This window comes from Poromitra crassiceps (genome assembly GCF_964638095.1).
Source record: "Poromitra crassiceps genome assembly, chromosome: 14".
Lineage (NCBI taxonomy): Eukaryota > Metazoa > Chordata > Actinopteri > Beryciformes > Melamphaidae > Poromitra > Poromitra crassiceps.
Window position 1 is genome coordinate 21804510 of NC_139633.1, and position 18308 is coordinate 21822817.

At 45.8% G+C, this 18308-nt stretch overlaps 1 protein-coding gene across 1 annotated transcript; it reads right to left on the reverse strand.

Moving 5' to 3' along the window:
* Nucleotides 1-664: 664 nt before the first annotated feature.
* Nucleotides 665-17059, reverse strand: kif7 (kinesin family member 7). Its single transcript, XM_083650417.1, has 20 exons — nucleotides 16991-17059; nucleotides 15418-15808; nucleotides 14438-14635; nucleotides 12675-13074; nucleotides 12219-12566; nucleotides 11305-11497; nucleotides 11003-11167; nucleotides 10728-10886; nucleotides 9932-10131; nucleotides 9669-9790; nucleotides 9307-9462; nucleotides 7110-7315; nucleotides 6350-6547; nucleotides 5589-5714; nucleotides 4874-5050; nucleotides 4449-4664; nucleotides 3875-4081; nucleotides 2433-2631; nucleotides 1721-1882; nucleotides 665-1360 (listed from the first exon to the last, which is right to left on the reverse strand). The coding sequence occupies exons 2-20, from the start codon at nucleotides 15743-15745 to the stop codon at nucleotides 966-968; spliced, it is 4155 nt and encodes a 1384-aa protein (XP_083506543.1). The 5' UTR covers nucleotides 15746-15808; nucleotides 16991-17059; the 3' UTR covers nucleotides 665-965.
* Nucleotides 17060-18308: the final 1249 nt, after the last annotated feature.

Genomic DNA, 18308 nt, shown 5'->3' on the forward strand with positions numbered 1-18308 from the left:
CTCTTATTAATAGCCTACTAAAGGAAATATACAATTGGGCAAGCTAACTTATTGTATTGTGGTATCTTCAGGACAGTAAAAAGCAAGGGATATATATATGCCAGCACTCAAGGAATGTCCTTTCAAGGTTTTTAATCCGTCATCAAGACCTGCACAACGGACGTTTTTTCAGCCCACAGGCCTTTTTCAGCGTTGTGTGGGCTGAAACGTCCGTTGTGCAGGTCTTGATGACGGATTAAAAACCTTGAAAGGACATTCATGGAGTGCTGGCATCCCTTGCTTTTTATTGTTACTTTTGTTTGTGCCGTGCACCTGAATTTTTACTCTTATTTGGTGAGTGTGCTCACTACCTCTATCATTAGAGGACACAGACATGCAGAGTTCAGGCGACTAAAAAGATCATTTAGAGGTGTAATTGCATGTTATTCCCAGAGGAGGGCGCAATACACTTTCTGTGAATCTGAAGTGGGAGCGAGCGCTCCGTGCGGTCGGTCTTCACGGCGGCAGTGGTTCCCAAACTGTGGTCCGCGACCGACAGGACACCCCACTGGAGACAGTTGTTCACTCACTCATGCCATCACAAGACCACTACTTGTTTCTGTAAAGCACAGCTCTGATACTCAATTATCAAGAACAGAAGGCAGATGAAACACTTTTGATTTATTATATAACACAGTAGGTCAAAGGACTATACATGATTACAGAGGAAGCAAACATGTCTATTAAATGGAATGATAGGCTACAATTGGATCAAAAGTGAAACCTTGATGACTTAATACCTTTGTGAAAGTGCTTTGTATAAAAAAAAGAGTGGGTTTCATTGTTTATTTATAAAACTTTATATACAAGTACAAAAAAGCAAATACAAAAACTAAAAACGTATTATAAAACAAATGCACAATAATTCTGAAACCACAGAAAAACTATGTGAATGGTCCCAAGTAAGAAAATATATCTATTTATTTTTAGACAGGGTTTTTCCGCACATCAATTAACGTGTTGTTTGAAATGAGTGGTCCGATGTTGAGGCTGGATCTGCGGGAGTCCCGGCGAGATTTAACGGAGGGCAGGGATGGCGTCCCGCCCCAGGGCCCCGTTCCGGTTTGAATCACGCGGTTCACAGGACTCTCCCCGGCCGCACGGAGACACAGCTCCTCCATGACAGCGGGTTCTTCCATGGGGAGAGAGGACCGTCTCCATGTGGACGGCAGCGGGGCGTTCACCAGCTCCCGCATCTCCTCCCTGGACCTGGGGGGTTTCTCAGGCTGTCCTGCCCCTCTGCCTCCCTGGCCGTCCTCCGGGCAGCGGCTCAGCTTCTCCATGCTGCCGACGGCCGCTGGTTTGCCCTCAGATGCAAACACTGCAAGACAACGCGCATAATAAGCACAATGAGAACTGACAAACAACAACAGTACGCAAGAGAGGAGAATAGTAGCTTGTGATAAACAGCTCATATACAGGCAGGATGTCTCACTACGTAAGAATTTGAGAGAACAGAGTAATAGTTCAGTTTACAAAAATTAGAAAAGTGGATTTACATGAGGATATTTGCACTTTAGTCCTTTTACTAAATGTCAGGAAGCAGAGTAGGGCTAGATTACTTGATTATCAGAACCTATCTTACTGAAAGATGTGGGTACCATGATTATCACATCCATATCGTTTCCATATTTAATATGGAAAGGCAACGTAAGACCTTCTGATCAAATACTACACTGACCTTTGGCATGTTCCTTTGGCTGGCTGACAGAACCACACAGCTCCCTCAGCTTGCTGCTCAGCTCCAGGTTGGCTGCCTTGTAGTGGTTCAGCTCCTTGCTGAGGTTATGGATCCATCCCTCATACTGCCTCTGCCTTCCTGCCAGGCCCTCGTCCATTTGCTCTGTGGAGAAGGTACATGAGTTTGTATATTTGCTCTGTAGAGAAGGTACATGAGTTTGTATATTTGCTCTGTAGAGAAGGTACATGAGTTTGTATATTTGCTCTGTAGAGAAGGTACATGAGTTTGTATATTTGCTCTGTAGAGAAGGTACATGAGTTTGTATATTTGCTCTGTGGAGAAGGTACATGAGTTTGTATATTTGCTCTGTGGAGAAGGTACATGAGTTTGTATAGTTTCAATGGACGCGTGCGGAAAAATAAAAAAAGGGCAAAATCAAAAGATACAGAAGATTGGCGAGCAAATATATGATTGGATTGTATATGTATTACTTATTCCATGTGCATTACCATTCCCTAATCCATAACAACTAAATGCCTGTCGCATTTCCATACCTCATTTTCTTTATCTAACCTTGACCAGTAAACCTTGTGAGGACCGAGGAGCGGATCATTTATCATCTATAACTACTGCAATTGGAGGACACACGCCCACCCAAACACAATGACTCTTTTCTGTAGACAAATAGATCGTCCCGTTGTGCGACAGCTACCTCGACACTGCTGCAGTAAGAGCTGTACACTCCTCTCATGCTCCTTCTGCTGCTGTGTGAGCCGGCGATCTGTGTCCAGCTGCGTGCGATCCAGTGCGTTCTCCAGCCACTGCACCAGCCTCTCCTGCTCTTCTAGTCGCATTTCCAAGTCGGCCAGGGCCAGCTGCAGCTTACGCTCTTCCTCACGAAGAGTCACCACCTGCAAGAAACACCATTTAACAGTCTGGGTATACACTCGGCAAGGCAAGGCAAGGCAAAGTTCATTTGTATAGCACATTTAAAAACAACCGCAGTTGACCAAAGTGCTTCACGTGTGAGCACAAATATACAATATAAAATAGTACAATTTATAAAAGGTAAAACAATAAACACAGAGGTACACACAATACGATGGAGTCGAAATGACAACTCGGCTCGAGTTGAAAGCCAGAGAATAAAAATTAGTCTTTAGTAGCGACTTGAAAGACTCAGCAGTCCGTATGTGGACATGTAGGCTGTTCCACAAATTAGGGGCAGCTACCGCAAACGCTCGGTAGCCTCTATTCTTCCGCCTCGATCTTGGCCCATCTAAGAGCATGTGGTTTGTTGACCTCGGTGCCCTAGATGGAGTGTGGATGTGTACGAGATCAGCGAGTTAGGATGCCGCCAGCCCATTTTAAACCTTGAAGACAATTAACAAAATGTTAAAATTGATCCTAAAGCAGACCGGAAGCCAATGAAGGGCAGCCAACACAGGCGTAATATGGTCGCGCTTTCATTTCCCAGTTAGGAGCCGAGCAGCTGCATTTTGGACTAACTGCAGACACTGAAGTGCTGACTGGTCCAGACCTACATACAAACGTCTTTAGGAGAAAGATATGCCTTGACCTTGTCTTAGCCGTTAGCCACACTACACTGAGATCAATCAAGACTCAAGACAACACAGGTTGAAACATTGCTGCTGGAATTGAACACCAAGAGGGCATCATTTGACTGTCTTCTTTCTTCTGTTCATATATTTCGGTCTTGTTTATGGATTCATTGTTTAATACCAAACACCTGGCCTACGTTTTTGGATGTCTGTCTGCATTTACATTTAGCCACCCTCTCATCTAGGAAGTGATGATGTTTAAGAAAGGGACAAAAAAAGTTTGTGAACCTTTTCTGGGCATGTTATGATCATAAAGGTTGTGATTTTTGGGTATGATGATCACTAATCTCAAATTTGCAGTCGATTTCTCCAGATATAATTTAGTGGCAAAAAAAAGGATCATGAAATCAACTAAAAAACTATGCCTTAAAATCTGCACTGGAAGATGTGTCACTAATCCTTTCACAACCACTGTGAGGTATTGATTATTGAAAGCTGTCTGGTGTGAGCATGGTGTGAGTGAAGGCAAGCACTGATTGAAAACCGGCAAAACAACTTCTCTCAGAAATCTCAGTGGAAGGGGTGCACAGACCTTGTCGAAGTACTTGCACAGCAGGGCTCTAGTCTCAGAGCCAGACAAGTAACTGAGCTTATCCATGAGGTTCATCTCCCACTGGGAGAGCATGCTGGCAGACGCCCTCAGCTGTCTCTGCCTCTGAGTGATGGCCTCGTTCTTGTACTCGATAGCTGCATCTAGAGCCTCGATCGCCTCGTCCAGCTGGAACAGAGTTCGCTCCTCCTAGGGACAGCAGAGGGAACAGAAAGGGTTAGAGAGAGGGTTTCAACTGCGACAAGATTCACTGACACACAGACGACACGACAATAAGGACCCTCATTACTTGTTTTTTGGCTAACAACAGTAAATTCTCAGAGAATGCATTATGTCCTGGTACTCAAATCTGTTTTAATCAGAGCACTCTTAAGCTGAAATGTTTTTTCTTTCTGTGCCTGGTGCATTAAAAACATGTTCATCTGTTAGTGCTATTGAGAAGAGCATGTCCTGTTCAGTGTATAGGAGTAGAAGCAGGCGCTGTAAAGAAAGGTCCCTACAGGAGACAGACACAGTGTTAGATTTCTGCTGGGTCCTAAACAGTGTAGTGTCTGACCTCCGGGGAGAGCAGGCTGCCCTGCCGCAGCTTATCATCCAGCTCCACTCTTTGTTTGAGCAGCGTATCCTTCTCCTGACGCAGATTGGAGATCTCTTGGCGGATCTGTTGCGAGTCTTGGGCACTCCCGCTGCGAAGGAGGCCATTCCTCTCACTCAGCTCGTGCTCAAGAGACTCGATTCTCCCCGTCAGCGTCACCAGGTCTTTACTAATGGCCTGCAGGAGGAGTTCACAGCTTGTCAACTTTTGTCCATTTGGAAATGAGCTGAGGGTGTGTCTTGTTATGAAATGAGCTGAGGGTGTGTCTTATTATGAAATGAGCTGAGGGTGTGTCTTGTTATGAAATGAGCTGAGGGTGTGTCTTGTTATGAAATGAGCTGAGGGTGTGTCTTATTATGAAATGAGCTGAGGGTGTGTCTTATTACCTGACTGGAGCGGAGCCTCTTGGTCTCCAGTCCACTGCGTTCCTGTAGGAGGGCCTCTTTCTTGGCCAGGATCTCCTCTCGCTTGGTGAGCTCTCCTTCCAGATCTTCCAGTCCTCTCCTCTGCTCCAGTACTCGCTCCATTTCCTCATCTAGCCAGCGCTTCTGCTCCTCAATCTTCTGCTCATTGGGGGAATTCAGATACAACACACACACACACACACACACACACACACACACACACACACACACACACACACATAGGGCACACAGAACCAGAGACACACGTACAGCACAGAAGAGTCCAGTAGTCAGGATGGTATATTGTAGCTGTGAACTGAATACCAGCAGACAGAAGGTGGATGATATCAAGATACCCACCGTCACCGACAAAGTACCCTTGCACGAGGTATTAAAAAGTGAAAGGAATTGTCTCTTGCAGGGAAATGCCATTACATTTTTGTTGTTGTTAATTTCACTTACATTAAAGACTATTTACAGTCTTCACCATATATATATTTTAAATGGCAAAATAACAAATAGCGATTGACCCATGCCACATAACATGAAAATAGTGCATTGTCTATTGAACCATAGTGTGAACCATTTTCTCACAGCACTTGGAATTGTGTGTGTGTCTGTGTGTGTGTGTGTGTGTGTGGGCGTCTGTTTGTGTGTGTGTGCGCGTGCTAAGTGCTCCATAAAATGGCTGCCCCACCTGTTGCTCCTCCAAAGAGATGACGGAGCCGTTGCTCCCACTGCGTCTCTGTTTTTGGAAAGCAGCGATCTCCTCTGTCTTGATCCTCAGGATCTTCTGTTGCTGCTCGTTCTTGATCTCCAGTTCCTACAGAGGGCATGGAGGGAGGGGGAGAACAAGACAATTACAGGACTACTACACACTGTAAAAGCATGCATTTGGTCCTGATATAGTGATATGTTTTCCTTGAAACCATTGCCAGGCATTTGGATTTTTGATGGACAGGGGTAACATAACATAATGACCCCCCCCCCCCCCCCCCCCCAAATACATGTACTCAATGGCCACTTTATTGAAGACACCTATCTACTACTGGCTGGTCATCTGTATACCCCATTTATCACGAGGGCCAACAACTTGTGTTCTAATTCCCTTCTGCACACCAGGGTTATAAAGAGCTCTTAGTCTTATTTAAGCATGTGTGCCCTTTCTGTTAGCTTGAACAAGCCTGGCCATTCACCTCTAACCTCTCACATTAACAAGGTGTTTTCAGCCACAGAATGGCCAGGCCACTCACTGAATGTTTTTGTTTATGGCACCATTCTCTGTAAACTCTAGTCTAGATACTGTAGTTATGTACTACAAATCCCAGGAGGGCAGCTGTTTGTGAGTTAGTGAGATAGTGGAACTACGTCTGGCACCACCATTCAGACCACAGTCAAAGCGGTCATGACCTTATAGCACCATGCCACCACAAGTCTGATCATGTCTCCTAGCTGTACCTTGACTCTGTGTGTTCTCCGCTGCATCTCCGTCTCCAGCCGACGTTTCTGCTGGCTTTCCTGGCGCAGCCGTCGCTGCAGCTGCTCCTGCTGCTGCCTCATGCTCTGCACGCTGCGCTCCAACTCGGACACCCGGCGCTCGCTCAGTGCAGACAGGTTGGCCAGGCGAGCCGTGTCCCTCTGACGTTGGTTCAGAACCTGACACACGTACAGCACATGTTCCCTTTCAGCAGGTCCATAAACAAAACTATCCACTGTTGTCATGTGAAAACCGTTTAAACTTAAATTGAAGGAATACAAGCTGCCCTGGAGATTGGGAACATTCTCCAACATTTCGGGCTTGTAAGACCACTTCAAAAGCCAAAATGCATTGTAATCAAGCTAAAAACAAGCCGGTTTCTCTTATTTCCTGAAAAGCTGACATTTTGCAGGCCATTTTGTCTCCGCCCGACAGCAATGCTATGGAGAGATGGATCAGTATTCCGGTCTCTTCATGTATGGTGGGAATGTAACAATACGCCTGCTGTAGACATATTATTATTGTGCAACACATATCAGCAAAAGAGACAGCGAAGGGCTTTTCAAAAGCCTCTCAGCAGCACTAAAGTTCTCTCTGTTTTTGATGTTTTACAGACGGCACACGTTTCGATATCACTGACGTTTTGGTTTACACTGTGCATTTGCCCACTTGTCAAATGATGCATCTCTTGCCTGCGGGTACTTTGATGCATGAATGAAAATAGAGGCGTGGGCGTCAAACCTGGACTTTGCTCTGAGCGGCAGCTATCTTCCTGCGACACTCCTGCGCTCTGGTCCTGTCCGTGGCGCTGGTCTCCCTCTCTTGCTTCTCCAGATCCTGCAGCTGCTTCTGGGCCTCCTGCAGCTCCTGGCGTGCCTGCACTGCTTCAGCCTCCAGAGCAGAGATCTTATGGCTGTACTGCTTGTTGAGGGCCTGGGCATCCTTACCTATTCAAGGAAGTTCAAGTATATTTATTGTCATTGTTAAATTACTCCAACAACGAGATATAGACAAAGCATCTCCCTGAGACGTACGCTGAAACACCAAGGTAAAGTGCATCGACCCAAATAAATAAATACATCCAATAAATAAATACATCATTGTATAAGGCATCAGAGTTAGCGACTGTTCAGTGGGGGGGGGGGGGGGGGGGGGGGGGGTTGTGTTGTGTGTTGAGGGGTAGTGTTCAGCAGGCGGACAGCTTGTGGGAACAAATGTGATGATATGACCCATGATGATATGATATGACCCATCCTCCCACACAAATTCAGTCACAAAAACAGAGGATCAGAGAAGCTTTCCTTGGAAACGATGCTGCTCAGGAAGGTTGACGAGTGGACAGAGCAGACCAACCCAAGCATACAAGGTACAGTGATGAGCTTCACAGTCAGTTATAAAACCTAGTCCTCCATGATAGACAGTGTCCAAAGCACAAAGACATTGGAAGGAGAGACATGCATTTAAAACATTGCCACAATCAAGTTGCAGCAGTCTGTTACAGCTTCAAAAATAATTTCCTTGTTTCTGAATTGACCTGCCAATTTCAACTTCTATTTCTTTATTAAGATGCTGAATGTGTCCTGAAGCAAAGGTAGAAATTGATAGTTTGTATCTCCTAACAGACAGACAGACAGACAGACAGACAGACAGACAGACAGACAGACAGACAGACAGACAGACAGACACACAGACAGACAGACAGACAGACAGACAGACAGACACACAGCAGAGTCCTGCACCGGGTCGGGGTTCCGCGGGGCCCCGCCGGGTACCCGCAAAAAAACGCGGGGGGCGGGTAAAAAATACACTTCTGTAAATTGGTGGGTCGGGCGGCGGGTAAAAATTAATAAATGCGGACGGGCGGCGGGTGGAACAACGACAACGTATGAGCCTCGTATGTTTTTCTGTTGCACTCAGATGGAGGCAGGGGGTGTGTCTGGCAGGGGGAAGGTGTGTCTGGCAGGGGGGGTGTCTGGCAGCTGGTCTGACTCGAACAGGAGAAAAGTTTCTGACGCACGTTTTCGCTAATTTGTTTACATAACCGGCATCGTTTCAAGTATGCGCATACTGTGCAATGTGTGATGCTATATGGACTGCACAAAACATTCAAAACTCAGCTGCGGTCAAGGTGATTGATTGGAGACAATACGAGTCGGACAGATAATATAGTAGGCTAACGTTAGCTTCCAGTCAAACATACACACTGGCTGTTTTCATAGCAACAGGCAACAACAGGTCATGGATGGATAGCGTGAAAGTGGAGAGGTCTCATCCCAACGTGGATTTACGTTCCTCCAACAGCAATCATAAAGGCAGTATGGATTATACCGGACATATTGGAAATAGCTGGTAAGTCACTTTGCTTGCTGTAACTGTCTGTGTGTCTGATAGCAGAGCTATCCAGCTGGTTAGTGAGCTAGCAGCTGCTAAAAGCTAATTAACGTACATCAGCTGACGAGTCTCGGCCAGAAAGACTGCTGTTCGCCTCTCGTGTGAAACGGTGGCAGTTTCGTTTGGTTCACTACAAAATGTTTGCACTGCAGATTAACGGTTATTATATATATGCGGTTCCGGGTCGGGGGGCGGGTCTCATGTCTGCGGGGCGGGGTGGGTTGCGGTACTGATTGATCATATGTGCGGGTTCGCGGAGCGGGGTCGGTACTGCACGTCGCGGGGCCGGGCGGAACCGGGTCTTGAAAATCAGACCCGCGCAGGACTCTGACACACAGACAGACAGACAGACAGACAGACAGACACACACACACACACACACACACACGCACAATTGTGTTATGAGTTTCAGACATCATACATTTTGTTTGATCAGCATTCCTTAGTCTTAGGTGACATTACGGAAGACTGTATGGTCCTAAAGGGCTTTAAGTCGGGTGACGATACTGTCTGTGGAGAGCAATATTGAAATATGACGTGTGTATACCTGTTTTGACCAGCTCTTTGATGAGTTCCTCCTTCATGCGGATGGTGACAGACAGCTCCCTAATCTTCTGCTGGGCCTGGAGAAGACCCCACTCTGAAACACCCTCCAAACCCTTCAGACTCTCCCGCACAGAGGCCTCCCCAGCACTGCAGTGGGCTGCATCAAGGGGATTGAGAGAGAAGCATGGTTTAAAAGCCAGACATTTACCACAACTTACAGGCAGTCAGCAGGGGATGAGTGGGGACTATTTTACATGTGGGATCAATACAGCATCACAATGATACAATACATACAGATGATACATGAGGAGATGGTGACCTTCCAGGGTCATCTTCAGAGAATGATCAGGCCGTTACACTCACATGCTTTTCTGACTGAACAGGCGAGCCGGTCTGACTCAGACAGCTGAGACAACAGACCTTTACCACCAGGTGCTACTCCTCCTATCAGCATGTCCCTCTTGGTCCAGGTCAGGTTCACCAGCCTGAGAGAAAAATAAGTATACTGTCAGCCAATTAATAATCTGTGATATGTGCCGCATTATGTTGGGGAAAAAAATAATCACTTCAAATACTGTCAGCGGTGATTTCTGTATCAGGATGGCAAGTTTAAAGTTGCAACATACTTGTGTCTCTCCTGGATGAGGTTGGAGTAGCAGCCCTCTTCCTCCAAGTCCCTCATTTCTGCTCCTCCTGGGACCTCATGATCCTCAAAGAGGCTGCCACTACCGTACTGCTCGTGCTCAGCACATGGCCTGTTACCGTAACTACCGTACTGCTCCTGCTCACCACACGGGCCGTTAATGTAATAGCCCAAAGGACTGGCCTGCAACCACAGACAGAAACCCACAGCTCTACAAACAGGCCTGCTTGGATGTATCCCAGTAAACAAGTTAAAATATGCAAATGCAGTTTAAATATGAGAAATGCAATGCAGCATTTATCAGATGCGAGTACATTTTACAATAGCTCAAGACCAAATGTAAACATGCAGTAACATTCTGCAGGAGCCATATGGCATGATGTACGTTGAGACAAAAATATGCTTAATTATATAATTTCCTTTTCAGCAAGGTTTTAGTCATCATAACTCCAAGGTCATGTTTAATATGTGTTGGGCTATTATTCAGGCTTAGACAGCTGATGATATGTTGCATGTGCAGCTGGGTTGCAATATAGAGGAAATAGCATTATTATTATTATTTTTAGTTTATACATTTTTTCTCAGTTGGGAAATATTTGAAGTATATCTGGCTGGAATCCTAAATGAATGTCTCTGCTCCTTCTTACAGCAGCGATCACTATAGGGCACTATAGTGACACAGAGAAATGTTGACCATTTTGTAACGAGCCCCAGCATTTGACTGAATAGTAATTTGTATCGTATGGCTTCAAAACTCTCTCCTGCTAGTAGTCAGTTACCCGTCTGTTTGTGCCTCCGTTCTGGGCGTGTCGTGTGGAGCCCATAGGGGCGGTGTGTGGCCGTGGCCTCAGGTTCAAGCCCAGTCCCAGCAGCCCAGGAGAAGACAACACACACTGAAGCTCCGCTATCAGGTCCTGCTGCTCCTGCAGCTTATCACTCTGAGAGGAAAACACACTCATATCAATAAGGCAAACACACAAATATAGTAGTCTTCTAATACACAATGAATTTCATTGGTCTTAGTATTTGACCTTAGGATTCCACAGCAGCTGACCTGTTGCTTGTATTGCTCCATGGCGTCCTCTAGAGCTGCTAAGAAGTCGGTGTTCTCTCCCTCCAAATGCTGAACTTGAGCTTGAAGCTGAGCAACACTCTCCTCTTTCTCCGTGTCTCTCTCACGTTCATGGCTCCACCTCTCCCCCTCAGCCTCTGGCTCCTCCTGGGTAATAAACCATCATTATAAACATGCTCAGTATTAGGTCAGCCAAGTCCAGATGTCTGCTCCCATTTCAAATAATAACTGAATGAAGGTGTGTCGTTATACTATTCTTGTCTCTGTGTGTTTGTGTCTCATACCTGGTTCTTGACAGAAGGCCTTCCCGGCCTTAATGCCACACTGTCCTCAGTGGAGCTGTTCTCGATACCGCTGTCCGGTCCCGAGGCAGTGGTCAGTCCGCTCCGCTCCTCCTCCACTGAACACAGCCACTCCTTCACTCTCAGACTCTGTTCTGCAGTCAGAGCCCCCTCGCCCTGCAACTCCCGTAGCAATCTGCGGGTAAACAAGGATCAAACAGACTGCATCAGAATGAATCAGAAGTGACTGACTGTCCATTTAATGGTACAAACGTTATCTGGGTCATCAGCAGAAATTGGCAAAAAGAATTCAAAGTCAGTCTTGGAAAACCGAAAGAAAGAAAGCCATACTATAAAGATTCAGAAATGATAGGTGAGCCATGTAGATTCATAGTGGGCCTTAGTAGTATCAGTTTGGTACCTTGAAATATTAAAAATTATTTTAACAAAACAATTTCTTCCCCATAGTAAACAAAATAATGTGACATGAAATTAAACGTCCTTAACCGACATCTTTGACACAAATGGATCATTGATGCTGGTGAGCCTCAATCTGTGAAAATGAGGCAAAATACATAAAACACATAGAAATCAACATGAGTGGAATTTATGGCATGAATGAACTCTAACAATGATGATGAAGGCCAAAACATCCCACATTTTAATTATGTTGGTGTTAGCACGTGGCCCCAAGGGTTAGTGAGTTATTCTATAGATAAGAGGCATAGTCCCCCAAACAATATTTCCAAACTGAATTACCACTTAGTGGTCAAGAAAGAGCATATAGCAAAACTATACTGGATACACTAAATCATCCAATATATTCAGACACAACAGGGTTCAAAAAATGGTTCGGCAAACCATCCTAGAGTACAGAGTAAACAATAATTGAACTGGACAGATGAATTTGGTTTAACCTGTATGCAGTGTCCGTGCAAGTCCTGTAGTGGGCACTCTGGGCCTGTAGTCTGCCGATCTCTGCCTCTCCAAGTCTCGGTCTCCTGTTTGGATCAGCGTGCGCAATGATACGAGTCTCAGAACGCTGGCGGTTTTCCAAGGCTCTGCGAAGGGCTTTGATTTGCTGCTCCAGTCCCTCCACCCGATCCGGCTCGCCCTTGCAGTTGACAGTTGCCCGGTTCTGAATGTTCCGGGCCCGTGTGGCATAGTTCAGTGTGTTCAGGCTCTCGTCAAAGTCTGAGGAAGATGGGCTGATGCAGGCAATCATCAGTGTTTTCGAATTTCCTCCCAAAGAGTCTTTTAGGATCCTAGTTGAAACAAGGATTGCAAAAATTAAACCAAACTACTGCAATATGCACCACAAATGATGTTAAAACGGTACAGTAAAGCATCTTATGAACTTATCCCCAATGTACCTGGTGATTTTGGAATCTCTGTATGGTATGTGGGTGCCTTTCCTCTTGGGGTCCCCCAGTGCCCCTATGACATTTCCCAGGGCCAGCAGGCCACTGTTAATCTGGATGCTCTCCTTCAACCTCTCGCCGGTGTTCCCCGTCCGCAGGATGCGCTCTGACCCCGCCAGGTCAACAAAGTGGAACTTGGAGGACAGGATCTGTGGTCCTGCACACGCAGAGCTCCCGTAAAGCCGCGACCCTCCCCGACGCTGCTCCATGTAGACGGTGAAGATGGTGTGTGAGCGGCTGGAGTGCGGGTTCATTTGGGTCGCGCCCGTGTGCCTGGCTGTGTTCCCTGACTCCAACAAACTCAGCACCTCGTCAAGACCCTCAACTTCGCTCTCCTTCACGCCACACAGTACTATAAAGTCAGTCACACACACACACACACACACACACACACGCACACACACACACACAATTTACAATAAATACAAGAAACTATTGCATATTTTTTAGGGATAGGATGATATGCAGTTAATATATCCCTATAGACAGTTTTCACGGAATTGGGTTGCTATGGGAACAGTTTGAACCCTATCTTATTTCCTGTCAGCTATTGCATTAGCAAACATTGCAACAGGAAGTAAGCTAGGGGCAATTTTGAATGTTTATGTTGTCAAATTAAAAGCATCTATAATATTAACTCATTGAGTGCCATGGACGAGTATGTTCGTCATTTCGTTTAGTAACGTAGAGTGCCAAGGACGAGTATGTTCGTCAATTGCCTTTTTTGACGGTGGGACGTGGATCAAAGCCTTATGTATGTCCTGTACAAATATTGTAGCTATTGAAGCTGTATAACCTATTTTACGGACTCATTAGGTGGCGACAGTGCTCTCCAGATTAGAGAAATGTCCGAAATATAGCCTGAAAAAGCCCCCTGATCAAAGAGAAAGCGCTCATGCTGCAGCCCAGAGCCATGTAGATTGCTCTGGCTGCAACTGACGGTGCCTGGCAACAGCAGTCAATCCGCGCACACAACTGAGCTCCTCTGCCTCTGTCTGTCTGTCTGCATAGTTTCTTCACACGATTAGCCGCCAGAAAGGCAGCACCCGACGCCGAAGTGCCAACCCTTTCCCTGCAGTCCGGGTTGGCATTTCCTTGTCGCGCTGCCTGGGAGGCGGCGCACAAAAAGCACTCCGAAAATAGACGCTGGGTGCGTGAGGCTGTGTGTTACTAGTGTGGGGAGGAGTTTGTAGCTGAGGGGGGGAGAGGGGGGTGGGGCACCCAGGGCAGCACACAACTACACCACGTCACTACATCAGAAAATATTAGCTAGAGTCAGTGAATGTGCTTGAAATGCTGCATTTCACAAAAGGCTGAATATCTCAGCTTCTAGATAGAAATGCCTGTATTTGCTGTTTTTGACCCATCTTCTCCGGCTGATAACTAAAGAATGGAAAATGGTATCAATAAACTTTTTTTTGCTGATGATACAATAGAGTCTCCTTGTTCTTTTTGCATGTTCGGTGTTTACATAGTAATATCACACAATATTCTGTGGGCCTCGAGAAATCACTGAAAACGCTCTGAAACTCTGGCACTGGGAGCGTCCGTTCTCCAAAAGTGGCTGGCACTCAATGAGTTAATTATTCTGCCCTACGATGGGTACTGTACTTTTCATTGTGATATGTTGAATTTCAATATATGGTCCCATCCCTACTTACAACAACAAAAAACATGCTAATGATAAGTGATGTAAGAGTCCATTCATTCCATACCGATGTTGCCCTTATCCTCCCTGATGTTGATGTCCTTACTGGAAGTCTCCACCTCCAGTAAGTCCTTGAACTCCTCTTTGTAGACCTCCAGGTAAGAGACTCTGACTGAAAAGTCTGTGAGGTCATTCTCATCCAGCAGCTTGAAGACCTCGGCAACCGCTCTGGGGATGATGCCCTGCTCCTCATCCCTAAACGAAGCTACAGACGCACACAAAACATGTTTTAACTGAATCAGAGCATGATGCTTGCTTTTGCTGACAGGTTCAAATTCATGTGCACTTTCTGACATTCATATCACATGTCGTTTCTTTTCAGTGTGTATTGTCCAGTGAGTTAAATGAACAGGACTTGAAACTTTTTTCCGCTTCAAAGCCTCTGTGCTGCATATACTATACAGAGAAATACCAGAAAACAACCAACGCCAATGTATTTAAAGAGAAAAAATAATAATTCTGATGCAAAGCCTGCCTGGTATAGAGTGATATCTTAATGGTAGCTGCTGTATTGTAGTAAATGCTGTTTTCTGATGTAGATGTGAAGGCTAACAACCTTTCCCTCAAATAAAAGTTGGTTAGCTTGGTGCAGGACAAACAAATGATCAGCAACAGGCGAAAAAGTAGAGCCCGCACACTGTGTAGAGACTTTTTCCCCAGTAGATTTATTGTATGAATTACGTTTCGGTCAATGCGACCTTCATCAGAATGAAGCAGGAAATGACAGAGCACTCATATAAATAGGTCACATCTAGTTTTCTGATGAAGGTCGCATTGACCAAAACGTAATTCACACAATAAATCTAGTGGAAAAAAGTCTCTATGCAGTGTGCGGACTCGACTTTTTCGCCTGTAGCTACCTTTCCCTCCTCATTATATATTACACACATTGGCAGGAGCCATGTAATAAATGCTCTAATACTTTGTAAACTGCTCTGACGACATGAAAACTGCAGAGTGGGCGCAAAGAAAAACACACAAACGTACAAATATTGGCTTCTCCAATCGTGTAGGTCTTGCCTGAGCCTGTCTGACCATAGGCAAAGACTGTTGCGTTGAAGCCTTGGAAGAAGGCTTCTATGAGCGGCTGGACGGACACAGCATAAACCTCCTCCTGACAGCAGGTTTCTTCAAACAGGAAGTCACAGAGGAAGTGGCGGTCGTGGCCCAGAGTGACCCGGCACTGCTCAGAGTCCGCAGTAATGCAGCTCTCGTGGCTGTGCAGAAGCTCTTTGGGCAGCAGGGGGCGCACTCGAACAGCGACCTGCACTGCAGAGTCGTCCCCTCTGCCCCCGCCAGGCACTTTGGGAGACATTTCTGCTACTCAAGTCAGTGTTCTTCTTTCTTCCTCTGCGATGAGTGCATCATCTTTGGGCCACTGGAGGGGAGAGGAATCATCTGTCACCAAAACATGTTTCAATGTGTCAAAGTCATATGGGCGGCTTTTAATAAGGATGGGTGTAAACTAAAGATGCCATAATAACGCTGCAGTATGGTTTGTTCTTGTCATATGGATGGTGAGTCTGATTGAATGTATGGCAACAGGACAAAACAACTTAGCAGCCAAAAATATATTTATTTTGTGTAGATACTCTATAGACTGATACAAAATATTGCCCTAATCAGACAGACAGACTTGTTTGGCTTTGATTTCTGACATGTTGTCAAATAAAAGCACATTGTGAACTCTAACATTTTAACCACAATAGTCATTTCACAACTAAAGTGATAATATGTAATAAGACACACAAGGTATGGGGTTCAGTTGAAGGAAAAAAAACATACAGTGAAACCACAGAAAGAAGATAACAGGCTTGCAGCACAGTGAGATGTTTTTGTTAGCCAAATCAATTAATGTTGTAATAACACATTTACCAGAGAAATCTGCTCCAATTTTGACAGCTAGAGCATGTGACTCAGTTCTCAGTCATGTTCAATAACCATTCCCTTGTGAGGTATGACAAGTCAAAATGAGCTAAGGAAAATCATTATTTGTGGAAATGCCAGTGTGATTTTGGCCTCCAAATCAGAGACGCTTGCATACCGTTAGTAGTTGCATCAAGACTACTAACGTTATAGATAACGCTAGCATCCAACGCTTCAAACTCTCGCAAAGTTATAGCGTTAAAATAACACTTTGAAGTTGAGCAGGTGAATGTATTCACTTGATATCCAAAATAGGCAAGCTAACATTAGTTAACGTTAGCTGTTATAAGGCTGCACATCATGGTGTCGCTCGTTCGTTCGCTAACGTTAATGTTACATTAGCCAAGTTATAACCGAGATAACGTTAACACCGCTTTGACGAGGTTTACGTGTAATATTATGCAACATTAACTACGGAAAAGGCCTGCATTTGGGCTTTTGCTCAGGTTAGTATAACGACAAGAAGCTATTCGTTAGCCAGTTAGCCAGCAGTCTGAACAACAAAAGCAAAACATGAGCATGAGGCAGTGTAGATAACGTTAAGCACAAGTGCGCTGTAAACCTTTTCGTGCAGTGAATAGCTAAACAGCGTATTTTCATGAAAGTGGCTCTCTTGGGAGTTAACATTACTCACTTTGTAAAGTTGCCAAAGTTGCATCCAAAACTCTGAGGTCAACAGCGGAGACTTTGGAAACAGAGCTATGAGCAGCCAGGAGGAGGCGGGGCCAGAAGTTTGGGGTTGAACTGGGGTTGCCTTGAGAAGCCCCTGACTGCAGTACGCAGATCGGGGAGTGGCTCAACGTGGGCGGAGTCAAACGCGTCACTGAAAGTAAAACTCAGCTCTTTCTTCTTCTATCAGATCTTCGGCAGTGTGCACGCTTCTAGGCGTATTACTGCCCTCCGCAGGATAAAGTTCATAGTGACTCTTTTTACAGTGTTTATCATGTAGGCCTACCACAAAACTACTCTAATATATCTGTAAAAATCCTGTTGAACAAGATCGTATTTTTATGACATTGTCTGGAAATTCCTGCTTATCAAACTGAACCAACAAACAGTGCTGTGATTCCTTTCTCTGCCCATTGAATAAATCTATTATCACTTGCAGCTGGCTTAAGAGTGTCGCGAGTGGAACTGTGGCTTATGACTTTGAGATTGGGCTCCTGCAGCCAGAAACATTTTTTGGTGTGTGGTGTATATTATTGTCCAGGGGGGCACTGTATTCTCTCGCTGACTTGATTCTCAGGTGATCCGCCCTCCGCCCTCTGGGGGCTGTGTGGGGGCCTCTGGATGCTGAGCGGGGGCCAATGGGGGCTGTGTGGGGACCACAGAGTGCTGCATGGGTGCCATGGAAGCTGCGATGCGCCATGGGAGCTGGTGTATTTGTAAATGCCTTGCAAATTGGGTGCAGTTTTGTGCACCAAATCCTGTCCCCGATGAGTGTGGAAGGTTTGCACTTCTCTCCACTGTCCACGGGCCTCATTTTTTCAGTATGTACTGTAATCCTTGTTCTGACATACAGGTTACAGGACATGCGCTGGTGTAGCATGATTGGAATCACATGGAATGGCACTTTATAAAAATGCTGATTGTGCGCGCACCCACTGATTGTGCGCACCCACTGATTGTGCGCGCACCCACTTGTGGCCAAAGGGGGCAGAACCCGCCCCCCTGGTCATGGGCACCGGGACCTGATCCGGTGTCATGCCGAGTTTTGCACCCCCGCCGAGAGTTGCACCCCCACCATATTTTGGGACTGTTTTAACTTAAAAACAGGGATGCAAATCTCGGCAGGTACAAACTGCCGAGATTTGCACCCCCCTCCATAAAGCCAGGAGAGATCCCCAGGTCTCGAGGTCCTCTGTACCCGGATTTTAAGCACCAAAGTCGGCTTCCATGAGCCAGAAGAGAGCCCCAAGCATGGAAGTCACCTCCACGCGGATCTAATGCAT